Source organism: Drosophila bipectinata, chromosome XR (genome assembly GCF_030179905.1).
Source record: "Drosophila bipectinata strain 14024-0381.07 chromosome XR, DbipHiC1v2, whole genome shotgun sequence".
NCBI classification, from domain to species: Eukaryota; Metazoa; Arthropoda; class Insecta; order Diptera; family Drosophilidae; genus Drosophila; species Drosophila bipectinata.
The window spans coordinates 19,502,245-19,516,643 of record NC_091735.1 but is presented as its reverse complement, the minus strand read 5'-3'; the positions used below and the strand labels follow the sequence as shown (position 1 = coordinate 19,516,643).

The 14,399-nt window shown below is 37.2% G+C and overlaps 1 protein-coding gene across 2 annotated transcripts in view; it reads right to left on the bottom strand.

Moving 5' to 3' along the window:
* Positions 1–11,373: 11,373 nt before the first annotated feature.
* RunxA (Runt related A) overlaps positions 11,374–14,399 on the bottom strand; it is a 38,985-nt gene continuing 35,959 nt past the window's right edge. For both annotated transcript variants that reach the window (XM_017232909.3, XM_017232910.3), the window contains exons 5-6: positions 12,526–12,723; positions 11,374–12,434 (exon numbers count right to left, since the gene is read on the bottom strand). In XM_017232909.3, the coding sequence (XP_017088398.2) occupies positions 11,410–12,434; positions 12,526–12,723 (1,223 nt within the window). In that variant the 3' untranslated portion in view covers positions 11,374–11,409. The remainder of the gene's footprint in view (positions 12,435–12,525; positions 12,724–14,399) is intronic.

The following is a 14,399-nucleotide window of genomic DNA, read 5'->3' as shown; positions in this document are numbered from 1 at the left end:
ACTCCCTCGCCCTTGGGTCCTTTTTTGGCCAAAAGCACTTTTACAAAAGCCTAAACTCAACAGGATACCCGCAAAACAAGAGACTTGAGATGGAAGTTTTTATTTTAATTATATAGAGAAGTCGGAATGCTCTACTAAATATTAAAAAATATATATTGATGCTACAATACAAATTCAAGCTTCTCTTATTTTGTAAATAATTTTTATAACTCAAGTAAACCAAACTACCCCATTTCATGCAGAGGGTATAACAAGTCGTGAACCTTTTCCAACTTTCGGACTTGTCTATAAAACATCCAACACCCGCCGCCGTCCGCTTTTTGGGCAAAAACTCCTCGGGAACCACATCATACATTATCCTAATAAAGGATAATTCATTAGTATCTGAACTTTTTGGCATTTTTTGAAGTCTTTTTGGCTGACGGACCGACCAAGCGCCATTTTAATTGCCGCCTCAAATATTCTTTCTTCCATCCTTGAAATTACTTTCGTTTTAGCAAAATATACAATATTTTTTGTTTTTTTTTATTTCTTTTCTTTTCCATTCAAGCTTAAGCTTGAATTTTGTATTAAAAAATTCCAATTTACTGTCTTCCATTTTCCATAGGAGGATAGACTGGCGGACCGACTAAGGAATGTCTGCCGCGAATGTTTATTAATAAAAATTTCATAAAATCAATACCAAAACGGGCAAAGGATATTGCAAGACAGACGAATAGCTTTTTTGGCTTAAAGGAAGACTTTATTTTAAAGTATATGGAGCTATTTAAAGCAAAGTCGATAAGGGAAATATTTAAAAGAATTTTTAACATTTTTAAAGCCATTTCAGTTAAGAACAGACCTTTAAGAACACTACTTGTTTAACGCAGATGACTTTATTCTTAAGAATTGTAACTTTATAATATTGTGGAATATTTTACATATTTCTGTTTAAATCTATTGCCTTAAAAAATCAATTTTTAAACTTAATCTATTCACTTTCTTTGTTAGTTTTTTATTAATGCAGTCCAGCCACAAAAAAGGGGAAAAAGCTTCCAAGTTGTCTTTGAAAAATCGACATTCTAGGGAAAATGAGGAAAATGTAAAATGGAAAAGGTGAAACGGTAAAAAAAGAGGAAAATCGTTGAAGAAGACTAGCTAGTCAGTTAAAGGATAGCCAGGATATACATCACCCTACCCAGCCCACTGAACCACCTCGTCACTCATTATGCACTGTGGCACTTTCCGCCTTAGTCTGACATATATTAGTATGGATTTTTAATGGATTTTGGCGTTAAACTAATGTCACAGCTTGGTGGTGTTGTCTCCTCTGATGTGGTTCAGTGGCTGGGGGTGGGAGTGGAAGTGGTTTAGAGTGGGTGACTGATTCACTGTATCCTTGGCAAGGACCCTTCTTAGTTCAAAAACTTCAAGTCTCGCCAACATATTGTCGGCGGTTAGCGACTAGAAAGGCGATTCGTTTTGGCCCGGCTAACTATTAATCTGCTTTTTGGCTTACAAACGATGCAAAAAAAGAAAGAAAGGGGGATTTGAGTAAGAAGCTTTAGAGAAAAATGCGTTTTTTTGTAAGGTGTAATTAAGAAAAAAGTTTTTGAAAGAAAGAAACTATTATTGAGTAGAAAAGAAGAATAATAAAATATATAGTTATCTTAAAAATATAAAAAAATAGTACAAGCCTTAAATTAAATAAAAATGTTAATTTTTTGAATAATAAAATTTAATATTTGTATAAAGCAATAAAAAAGGCAAGTAAAGTAGTTATGAATCTTTTAGAAATTTTAAATAAATGTATAAAGGAATTAACCATATTTTATATAAAGAAAAATATAAAAACCCTTATAATATAACTCAACATCATACCATATCATCTCTTAATAATTTTTACCCCAAAAGAAACCCACATAAGAACCCCAAAAAGCGAACCGGATTCTTGACATTTCACCACCTTTCTTGTGATGCTTTTGAGACCTTGAGACCTTGGGCATCACCCGCCTGCCCGCATATTCGCCCATCACCGGGTGATCACCCACCACCACCGCCACCCACCATTGCCCAATGCCTTTGCCAGGATTCTCGCCCTCGGACCCTCTCTTTCCCGCCGACATGCCACCGTCTCGCTCGCACTCGGCCCGGCCAGGCCTGTGTCGAACATTTTCTTGAATAAATGTTGCGGTTAACCGCAACTTATAATTGGTCGAAATGCCTTACGCTTCCCTGCTCGCTTTGCATGTGTCTCTCTGTGAGTGTGTGTGTGACATACACAGGATAAGGGTAAGTCCTGCGACTGCGTAAGCGTGTGACTTCAATTTATTGATGGCAGCTATCAATAAAAAATATGAATAACTCCTTAAAAAATATAAAATCCTTTGAAGGAATGGCAATAAATGAAATAAAAATTCAAAGAAATGAATAAAGTCGAAAGCTTTCCAACTGGCGCCATCTATGGCATTTACGCTGAAACAGCGTCTAAGAAACAAAAAAATTCAAAATCCTTTACCGTTACCCAAGGAGTCGTCAAAGAGAAAAAAAAAACCATCCCCATTGGGCGCCAAAAAGTTCCGTTGCGTCTTGGACTTTCACTTGAAAGACGCGAATGAACAACAGCAACAACAACAACAGGGGTGACTGTCTAAGTTAGCTTTCTTCTGCGCAGACTCACACACACACACTTACACACACACAGGCACAGACCACGTCCTTGGGTCCTTAAGACCTACCCGAGAAGGATACTTTGGCTTGGCAAAAATTCCTTGGCACTCTTCGATTTTATTTTCTTAAGAAAACTTTCGCAAGCTTTGCGGGCTTATTAAGATTTTTTTCCTATCCTCAAGGATACTTTTTCCATGGACATTTTTTTTCTCAAGCTAAAGAAAAGTTGCACCATAGATGGAGCCACTGCCACTGTTTGAGAATAAGAATGAAGATTCAGATCTTATTTTTAATAGTTTGTAAAATTAAATAAATCTTTACTATATTCTATTTATTTAAATCTAAAAATACTAAGGGTATCATGTCTTCTATTCTACCATCACTTTTTCGCTAAACAGTGCAGTTGTTAGGCCTGCCAATAAATAAACATGCGTAATGAAAACTAATGAATAATGTAATCATTTTCCATTTTCTAATTTTGATATTTTAATTAAAATGATTTGCAACTCGTAAAAACCACAAAACGATTTCAAATCATTTTATTTTCTCGGCTAGAGATTCAAAAAGAGGGGGTTTGGGGTTTTATTTTATTTTTTTTTCTTTCTGCTGGACACACAAAATGTGTGTTGCCGAGTGGCAAAAATTTTATTCAAATCATATCATACATTAAAAATGTTGTTATTGCTATTGTTGTTGTTGTTGTTGTTGTTTTGTGTGTGGCAGCCATTTTGTTTTAAAATGATCGCATTTATAGTGCAATTGCCGAAAAATCAAAATCATTTTCTCACCCAGGACATTGTCGAAATTTCAAATGTGTGTTTGGGTGTGTGTGTGAGTGTGCGTGTGGCCCAAAAACATGGCCAAAACAATATTTGTTTTGGTCAGCATATATCTGTTGTCCATAGAGATATATATATATATATAAATATATATGGGAATGTTCAGTCTTACAGTGGTTGAAGATACAAAAGAAACTGGTCAAGTCTTTCTATCTAAAGTCTTTAAGTAAGAAGTTCAAGGTAAACTTTTTTATTCAAAAATAATTTCCTATTTGAAATTTAATTTTTATAATATTTTTACTAAGCTTGAACCAAACCACTGTCCTTATAAATTTATTTATATACGCACTTCTATTTGTGCGATGGCCTTTTGTGTGGTAAACGCGTTTCGCTCTTTGTATTTCCTCCAAAAAATAAGAACGGGGGGGGGAGGGAGTGCATGGTGCCGCCAGGCAGGGGGGGCACTCGTTTGAATAGCTAAATGTTTGAATTTTGTCGCTGTTTGCTGTTGTTGCCGCCGCTTTTTGGCAAATAATACAAATATGTTGGCATATAATGAATATAATAATGCATTTGAATGCATTTTATTAAATATGAAATATGATTTTATGTTTGCCAAATGGGGAATACACAAAAAGAAAAAGTTTTAAGGTGTTAAGAAGAATATAAAATATTTCAAGTATAATAAAAAAAGTGTTTGATCTTCCAAGCAATCCTTATCTTGGGAATAAATTAAAAGCGATAGTGTTTTTTTTTACATTTTAGGCTTAACAGCCTTTGTTAAATAATTTATATTAATTATTATAATGTTCAAGTATAAGATTTAATAATTTATTTCAAATCTTCTTAGTTTTTTTTTGGTTAATTTCCCATAAAACCACAACTCAAACGTTGCCTCCGAATTTTTGGATGTTTTATTTATTTATTAGTTTTTGAAAGGAAATTCAATCATGCACACACACACATGCACCCAGTCGCTCTCACTGTCCCTTTCTATCGGGTCATCCCTCTCTGTCGCTCACATCGCATGGGGCCTATGGAGCTGTGCAAATGCAATCAATTTAGTAGCAAATTGCATAATTCGACTTCAATATAAATTTTCCAGGTTTTGCGCCTAAAATGTTGCCAAAGTGTCGCCTCCTGTTTGTCTCTCTATAGCTCTCTGCCTCACTCTTTGCTTGTCCAGCCATCTCCCTCTCGTCGTTCCATCTCTTTCCCTCCGTTTTGTGTGTAGTCGTGCATTAAAATTAATTAGATTCGAGGGAGTAATTCCAGCGACAACCGCACGAATTAATTGATTCAAATCAATATTCGGCATTTTGGCCATACTCTGCTCACTTTTCTCACTCCCCCTGGCTCAACGGCCCCACACAAAAACCCAACCAAAAACCCAAAAACTCGAAATTTAGTCCTGCCACGCCTCCATCCGCTCTCCCTCCCAACGGGTTTTTTTTTTTTTTGTGTCCTGTTGGGGAGGCGGTTGTGGGCGTGGATTTAGCGTTACCCATAACAAACCATATTGAATACATACGTGCTCGAATCGTTAAGAGTTCAGTTTCAGTTTGATTTGCCTGACAGTCTTCGACCGCTGTCCAACATTATCCGGTTTAAGGCACTGAAAAAAATACTAGAGAGTTTGAAAAATATTATTTTCAATTTTTAGGATGAATCTTAAATATTTAAAAAGAGAATCAATACAAATGATATTCAAATTTGCCTAGAAAATCATTCTAAGGAACAAATTGTATTATATTTATAATTATTTATTTTTACAAATATTATATATTATTAATTTTTTTATTTATATTTTTTTTCTCAGTTTAGTTACCCCTTTCTACTAAAAGTTCTATTGAAAGTGCAAAGCCATCGGGGAACACAAATGCGGCAAACGAATGGGTTTCGTCCTGCGTTTTCGAAAGCATTGCTTTTGTGGCCAGATTTTGCTACATATACAGATTATAAATATGCAATTACTAAAAATGTGTATATAAAAGTAAATTAACTTGAGAAAATTATATAAAACCTACTAATAATATAGTATAGAAATTTGGTAGAAGCATGTCCCATTCAAGGAAAGATTCTTTATGAAACAAAAGTTTTGGAAAACTATATTTGGATAGATTATATTCAAAGCTTAAAGTATGTTTGATAATTGCTATTCATTCTAAATTTTTATTCTAAATATTTCTAACAATAAACACATTTTTAAATATTTTTGGAAATATGTAAATTAAAATATTTTAAAATGCAGTTCTAAAGTGAACAAACAAAATCTATAAGACTTTAACAACCACTTGATATAAAGCCATTAAATTGTAGGTTTACCATCAAAAGTACTTTAGATTAAATATTCATAAAATTTTAAGATAAGCCGCCATATAAACCGAATAAAAAATATTCAAGTTCTGACCTTTTGACCCCTCTGTCCGTCGGCCCAACAAAAATTCCACCAAACTGCATTCCGCTTACCTTACGCCTGACCAGAAATCCAATGCACCAAAGAGAAAATGGACTTTGGGTGGAGCAGGTGCGGAGGGGAGGGGCTTGGAAAGGCGGGGGAAAATGAAAGGAATTGGTTTCAGTTTCTGACTTTCAAGCCAAACAAATATAATTCAGAAAGGCCTGGACTATACGGCGGAGATCGGAGCTGTTTCCTGTCAAAGCGCGAATGCCAAAAATGTGCAACGCCAACGGAAAAGCGAAAAATGTTCAAAAAAAAAAACAGCCAACAGAACACAGGAAAAAAGGAAAAACAATGGTAAAGAAAAACCACAGCGAAGAATGTTTTCATACCTATTGTGTGTGTGTAAGTGACTGTGTGTTTGTTCCAAAAAGGTGCAAAAATGCTTGTAGCCGTTAAATATTTGCACGAATAACAGCAACAGATTTTCCCCCAAAGAAGGGTAGGGGGTGGAAATTATAGGGGGAGGGGGGGTGGAGTTCTGGAAACTCAGGCAACAGTTTTCTGCATAATTCTCTGACCTGTGACCTCAGAAATCACTGCATTATTTTAATGGTCACTCGGCAGGAAAAATACCAAAAGTTGGTGGTTGTTCAAGGATTTTCCCTTTTCACTCAAACTTTTTATTTATTTATTTTTTTCCTCGTTCGTTGGCTTAAAAATATTACAAATTTCATAATTAGAAAGTTTTCTGTATTTTTTTTGTTTTTGGAAGGGTGTCTGGGAGGGGTAAAGCGAGCTAATTAAGGCAACTTCCTTCCGGCGAAAGTACAAGACAGCAAAAAAAAAGGTTTCCCCTGCCCAATGTTTTACTTAATTGGCATCGTAATCAAATATACTCATACTCACACACTCATGCATAATTGAGAAAGAGAAAGGTGAAAGGTGAAAGGCGAAAAGGGGGTATAGGTGGGGAGGGTGGCGGGCCAGAAAAAGTTATGCCGGATGCCACATGGCAAGCAAATGAAGCTGAAAAGATTATATTCATTATGAGAGTGAGCCAATAATAAAGCAAGTGAGTGCTTAGCGAGGGTGGATAGAGAAATTATTAATTATAAATAATAATATATTTAAATTACATAAAATTATTTTATACTAGGAAAATGTTATAAATCAAAATAAGTGATCTTTCATATTTTTTAGTAAATGTACATATAGTATTATCTAGTTTATAGTTTTCTTCGTTTTATTCAATCTTGAGCTTGTATTTTTGGAGTTTTTTCCCAAAATATAGTTAATATTATTTCTTTTCCTCCCCACTAAACCTTCCTCATAAAGTATCCTTTCAAAACTCTTAACGAAATCCAGAAAATAAAGCAAGACATCCCGTGTCTCGTCTTTCGTTGTGAGTTGTCTAATTCGGTTTACGGGTTTATCACCTTAATTAAGGCTCCCCAACGAAAGGGCTAATAAGAAAAATGTATTTTCGTATTGCTCATGCAACAATTTGTAGCACAACTCCCCGTGGCAAGGACCTGGCTCCACTCAACACTTGCACTCCAAACAGCCCATCTCCACTTTCCACTCCACTCAAGCGGCACGGAGCTCCACAGTCCGTGTAGGAGTCGGAGTCAGAATCAGAGTATCTTGACTTGTAAGTGTATCTCTCGGATGCACGAGTCCTGCTCATATCCTGTCGCGTCTCCATGTGTGTCCCGTTTAACCCGTTAGAGCTTCCTTGTATGGTCGCCAAGGGAGTCGAAACGTGTTAATATGCGGGGCGGCACACGACTTTGCCGATGAAAGTGGCTGGCTAAAAGGGCAGGGGGGCCGACTAAGGAATGCTCGGGGAGTGATGCTAAATCTGCGTCTCAAGTGGTTTCCTCTAGCTCTCCATGACGCTTAAGTACACTGAGAGAAATCATTTAATCATTTTTATTTATATATGTACTTTCTTATAGATGTGTATAGCTTACTACCAAGTTTAAATCTTATAGCTTTAAAACTGAGGAACTTACCTTGATTAGAAGCAGATTGGCGGCCATGTGGCATTATTGAGTTATAGTCTACCGATTTTAATCATTTTTATACATATACTGTCTAATATACATACTAATAGAGTTTTCTGCCAAGATAGAACCCAATAGCTTGAAAAAAAGAGACTTAACTTGATGAGAAACAACGGAAAAGGCTATATAGACAGACTTTTCTCCTACCAATAAATCTTTATAAATTGCCCTAATATTTAGCCAACAATTTTATTTTACAGTGCATTTGTTGAATGTGCCTCATGTGTGTTTCTTGGCGTTTGTTTGAAATTTTACCGAGCATCGCAAGTAATGGGTAGAATTTTTAATTATTTACCTCTCACCCACAGACTCACATGCTCGTGTCCTGTTTGGCCGGGGGTTGTGGGGGAAGCTAATTTGTTATGCGAAACATCTTCGGCATGGAAATAATTAAAAAGTTCCTTACCGCCCAGGCCCTGGCCCTGACCCAGGCCCAGGCTGACTTCCCAACCAGGTTTTTCCTGTTTTTCCGTTTTCCCCTTATTATTATTATTTTTTTGTAGCGTATGTGTAAGTGTTGGAAATCCTACAATATCCTTTTAGCAGCCCCATATCGATCTTTTATTTATCTGGTGCTTAATCCTGTGAACCTTAACCCTCAGTTGGCTACCTTTTTGCGGTTATTGTGCTTCCTCTCCATTTGTTACGCCACGCGAATCGCCCGCCTCTCTTAACTTGGCTTTAACTTGCTTTTATTTTTATGGCCGGGTGTGTGCTTGTGTGTGATTTTGCAGGTGAAAGGACGACTCGTTCACGGTCTCAGTCTCGGACTCCGATTCCGACAGGACTCCTCTGTTCTGGTCGGATTGTTCGACGGCTGGTTTGCAGCTTAATTGGATGCCACAATGTGAAATAAATTGAGCAGAAAATTACGTTGCCCGCCAAATCCGAACCACACAGAGATAGCATTAGAGCCATTGAACAAAAGAGATAGAGAGAGAGAGAGAGTGAGGGTGAGGGTGACAGACACGGAGGGGGCTAGATATGTATGGAAGATGGCCACAGAGAAGTGTCCTGGCCGGGCCATAAGTTCTCGTCCCGGCCAATTGTACCCGATGGTGTCGTAAATGTTCAAAACACCCGCTGGTTAAAATCCAATACCTGCAAAAAAAACACATAAAGACTGTCTTAATAGGGCAAATAAAACTTAAAAACATATAAGAACTTAATTGTATACTAAAAATAAAATAAAGATAGTTTTTGTTGAAAATAGTATATCAAATGAGAAACAAAAGAGACTATGTTGTTGGCAAAAAGTAAGTTAATGAAGATTGAAAAGGCTCTTGAGAGGGTAATATTCCAGTGACAAAGGTTCTTGCAGAGTATAAAAATAAAGTCAAGATAGTTTTTCAGAAAATAGTTTTTGAAATGGGAAAAAAAGAGACGATGTAGTTGGTAAAAAATAAATCAGGAATATAAGCTTAAAAAAGCGCTAAGGGAGGTAATATTCCAGTGACGAAAGTGTTTTCAATGCCATAAATAATGAAAGGTTAAAACTTGATAAATACTTGCAATGACTTTAGAAGATATCCCAACATATTCAAAAAATCAAATATACGTATTTTAAGTGACGAAATAACAACACAATTTTCCATTTTTTTTGTTAATAATTTTTCATAATTTTATTTAATATAATAGCAGAATTTAATTTTCTTGTTTGTGTGTTCATTTTAGTGTCTGTGTCTCAAATAAAATTGGTGTAATTACATTTATTTATTTTATTACAAAGAACTTGATGTTTCACGTTTAATTATTATTATTTTATATATATCCATATATGTGGGGATTTTGGCTAAATTATACACATAGTTTCGGTATTATTAATTTTGTTTCATTTAATTTTTTTTTATGGTATACATCAATTACAGGTTAACTGCCATGTATATATTTTAAATATATGTTTTTTAAGAATGTGCTATTTTCGTTTTTCTTAACTCTATTTACCATATGCATAGTATTTTATTTTTCGGACAGGAAGTGCTTTTTTCTCTACTTTATTTTTTTGTTTTTGGATTTCAATCGGTTTTTATTACCACTTACAATCTAACAAAAAAAAAGAATTACAATTTAAGTTTTTCAAGTGTCATAGATTGCGGTTGTTGGTGTGTGCGGTTTACCATTTAGTATACAGATATATCTCAATATATATAGTATTTTTTATTTTTTTTCATTTTTATATATATGTATTCTTTTGGTTTTGAGCTTTAGTTTTAGTTTTAGGTTAGATTGCACATGTTTATACACATTTAAAGTACACGCATATCGAAGCACATGAAATGAACAGTAAACAAATTCACGAACATGGATTACGACTTAGGAACTCAGATATACATCGGCTCTACGACCCGCCCCCAAAAAAAATCACCCTCTCCCCCCCGCTTATATCAGCTTATATCGTACAAAAAAAAGTGTAATTAATTTATAAATTAAAACACAAAAACATGGGGACTAAAAATACAACTTGACTTTGGCTTCACGACTAGTTTTAAAGTTTCTAATTGTTCTCTTTTCTATTTAGTTTTTTTTTTTTTTGTATTCTTGATTTGTAATTTTCAAATATATATATATTTTTGTTTTACTTAAAATTACTACGACTAGTTTTATGGCTCGGGCTTACCACGGGCCTGGAAAAAATACAAAAAAAAGTGATTTAGTTTTAAAACAGACCCAATGCTGCTTAAAAGTTTTTGGTTTTTCATTTTTCTTATTTCCACAGAACAGTTCTCTTTTAAAAACAAGTTTTCTTCAAACTTTTATATTCCATTTTGCGACTTTAAGCATTTTTCCTCTCAACTTTATCCCCAATTGGCTAAGTTTCTTGATTTCTTAAACTAATTCTGTTTTCTTTTATTTAACTATATTCTATATAGAGTCTTGACGAGCTCCAACAAATTCTACTAAACGTTTATTATTTTATATTCATATTTTTTTTAATATGTTTTTTAATATTTTTGGGAAAAAAAAACATTTATATATTAAGGTGCTTGACAAATCTTTAATGATTTTGCTTTGAAATTGAAATATTCTTTTCCTGCTAGATATTTACATTTAAATGGGCATTAAGAAAATATTTCAATTAGACACGAAATTAAAAATCTTAAAGATTTATCTTTGCACTGTGGTATGTACAGGAAAATAGTGTTTGGTTTTGGAATGAAAGAACTTTTCCGTTTGGGTTTTGATATTTTTTTAAAATTAAGATTCTAAAACATAAGAACTGTTTTGTTGAAGAAGGATTTAGTCCTATTCGTCGTAAATAGTCTCTTAATTTTAAAGATTAAAAAATTCCTAAAAACCAAACGGATTAAAATTTTTCAAAAACCATCACCACTTTTGAAGTAAATTTTTTGGGAGATATTTACATATTTTTCTTTTAGAAGCCGCCAAAGCAGTTCACCCCCATGCCCATGCCCCCCAGGCCCCCGACATCCCCGCCCCTGTCGTCGTGCTGCCCCGTCCCGCCCGCCCCCTCGCACTATAGAACCGCGGAGCCGCACCACAAAACCTGACCTCAATAGGGCCGCCACACGCTGCCCCCGTTGTCGGTGGGGTTGTGGTGGCCGCGATGGGCGGCTAAGGCGGCCACCTGCCTATTGCTGTTCCCGTCCTCGATGTTCCTCACCGAGGCGCCGCAATTGCCGATCAGCGTCAGATCCCCCGGATGAGTCACTCCGCCCCCCGCCATGATGTTGTGCTGCTGCCGCACGCCCACATTACTGATGTGATCCATGACGCTCTGCAGCTCCCCGTGCACCGAGGAGTTGGGTGAGGCGTGGGCGGGCAGGGTGTGGGAGTGGAAGCCGTGGGCGGACTGGTTGGCCGCTGTATACAGCTGGGAGTAGAGCAGCGAGGCCGGCAGCACAGGATACAGGGATCCGTTGCAGCCCGCCGCCGCTGCCGCTGCACTGCCATGCCCTCCCCCAACGCCCACGCCAACTCCTACGCCCACTCCGGCACCGCCCCCGTAGGCGGAGGCGGAGGCGTGCTGAGCCTGATTCACAATGCCCGGAAAGTTTTGGTTGGCGCCCAGCATGCTGGGATTTCCAGCCGGGATGGCAGCTCCCCCGGCGCCCGATGAGGAACCCGTTCCGGCTGCCCCTCCACTTCCCCCAGCATTGGCAGCCCCACCATTGGCGCCGCCGGCAGCACCCGTACTGCCCAAGTTGGGGGTGTTCGTAGAGAGGAGGTCCTCCTGTACAGGCGACTCGGCCTGCGAGCTGTCGCTCAAGCTGCGCGGCCCATTCTGGCTGGAGTGGACATTGTATTCGTTGCTCGTGTTGGTGTGGTAGCGCGGCACCAGTATGGAGTTGGTGCCTCCGCCCCCGGCAGCGCCGGCTCCCGCTGCTCCGCCCGCCCCGCCACCGCCGGCACCCGCTCCGCCACCCGCACTGCCCCCACTTGCCCCGTTCACCGTCGAGGAGATCGAGGTCTGTCCGGTTGCGCCCAGCAGACTGTGGTGGGTCATCTGGCCACTGGTGGAGCCCACCAGGCTGCTCAGGTGCTGGTCCAAGTCGCTGGCTGTGGAGTCGGGCAACACTGAAAGAAAAAGATTTAAAAGGTTAGGTTAGTTGAGGTTTTAATGGACGAACTTTTAAGAATTTTCAAGAAAGAATTATAAGATACTTACTTGGCACACAATCGCGGTTGGTGGCTCCACCAAAGTCCTGGTTGTTGGTCTGATCGTTCGAGGAGCAGGTGAAGCCTAGAGCTGGATTATTAAACTGGGCGGAAGTGGGCGTGGTGCAGGAGGACAAACCGCTGCTGGCCAAGTAGGGCGAATAGGCAGAGGCGGCCGATCCATAGCCCCAATGCGTGTTACTGGCACCTAAAATTAAAGAAAATATTTATTAAAAATGTATAACTATTTTTGTTAAATAAACTACAAAGAGACTAAAAAAAAGTTACATTTTTTCTGAAGAAAAATTTAAAGTCCCTTTTAAAGTCACCCCTGTCTGCTCATTATGGGGTCCAAAAAAAATGGCAAAAAAATTATTGGAATAGACCAAGAACTGATCCAAAAAAAAATTATATAATACCATGTTCCTCCAAAACAGAAAACAGAAGCCCACAATGGAGGCCGAAAACTAGGGGCGTGGGCGGTATATGGAGGGGATGGGGGTTTTGGAAAAAAAAAGGGGTTTTTGGATAAACCGAACCGAGGAAGAGTCAACATTTTGCGGGTCGCCGGGACCCATGCACAGATAATTAGGCTTAATTAATAGCCCATTCGGAAATTATTAATTAGTTTTTATAGGCGACGGGCGCATTTTCGTAGCCGGATATTGATTTTGTGGTGGCTTTATTAATGCTATTGGCTTAAATGTTTCTACCTCCATTAATTACGTGGCTTTTTGTGTACAATTTTTGCGTTGTTGTTGCTTTTGCTGTTGCTGTTGTTGCGGGATGTGGGCATCTCTCGCCACGGTGACGGTGTCCTGTCATTATCCTGCGATATTGTATCTGTGAGTGCGTATCTCTGTATCTGTATCTGCCAACCAGTCGCTGTATCTCTGTATTTGTATCTGTTGTATATTTTGTATCCGTATCCCCCTTAGCGGAGAGTGGTTAGTCCGCTTGTTTGTTGTCACACTGATTGACTTTATTTGCGCATATTTTTCGGGGCCCCATGAATCCCTGAATTATTAACAAGAAACTCCGACCCAAAATGGATCAGATTGTGCAAATATTTTCAGAGGTTTTATGGGTTTTAAGGGAATATGATTAAAAAATGTTGCTTCGTTCATTATTCTTTTCGAGATTTTATACTTTATTTGGAGTATGGGGAATGATTTATGATTTTTAGGCTCTATAGAGTGTATTATACACCCAAGTATTAAAACCCCAACCCAAACTCATATTATTTTTAATATTTGCTTTAAGAAAGTAAATAACGAAAGAAAATACCGGGTATAATTATCGTTTATCTCAAAGTCTCACTTCTTTAAGACTAATAATAAAACTTTCTAATATTAATTCATTGGCTTGTTAAATAACAAAATACATACTTCAAAATAATTATTAAGCTAAAAGTAAAGTAATAATAAAGCCTATTTATAAAATGAAATATTTTTGAAAAACATAAAAAAAGTTTTAAACTCCGTAACATTTATGTATTTTTCCGACTATTTGCATGACTTACACAAATTTGTACATTTTCACAATATCCCCCATTACATGTTTTTTTTTTTTGCAAAATTAATAAAATATATGCCAGTAATTAAGTCAAGCAGCGACTGTCAATAAAATTTGTTAATAAATAATTCAGAATATTTTGCTTTTTGCATATTTACAATTAATTTATGGGTAATCAGTATTAACAGAGGCTTTCAGTAATCATTATTTACTTGTGTGTTACCGTTACCCAACCATTCATGTATATTCATATACTATATATATTTATTTATATACATATATGTGGATATATCAGATATATAGTATAATGGCTTCATTGTGTTTGTGGATTGCCTTTGGCCAGAATCCCATAAATCGTGCAATTTGCAT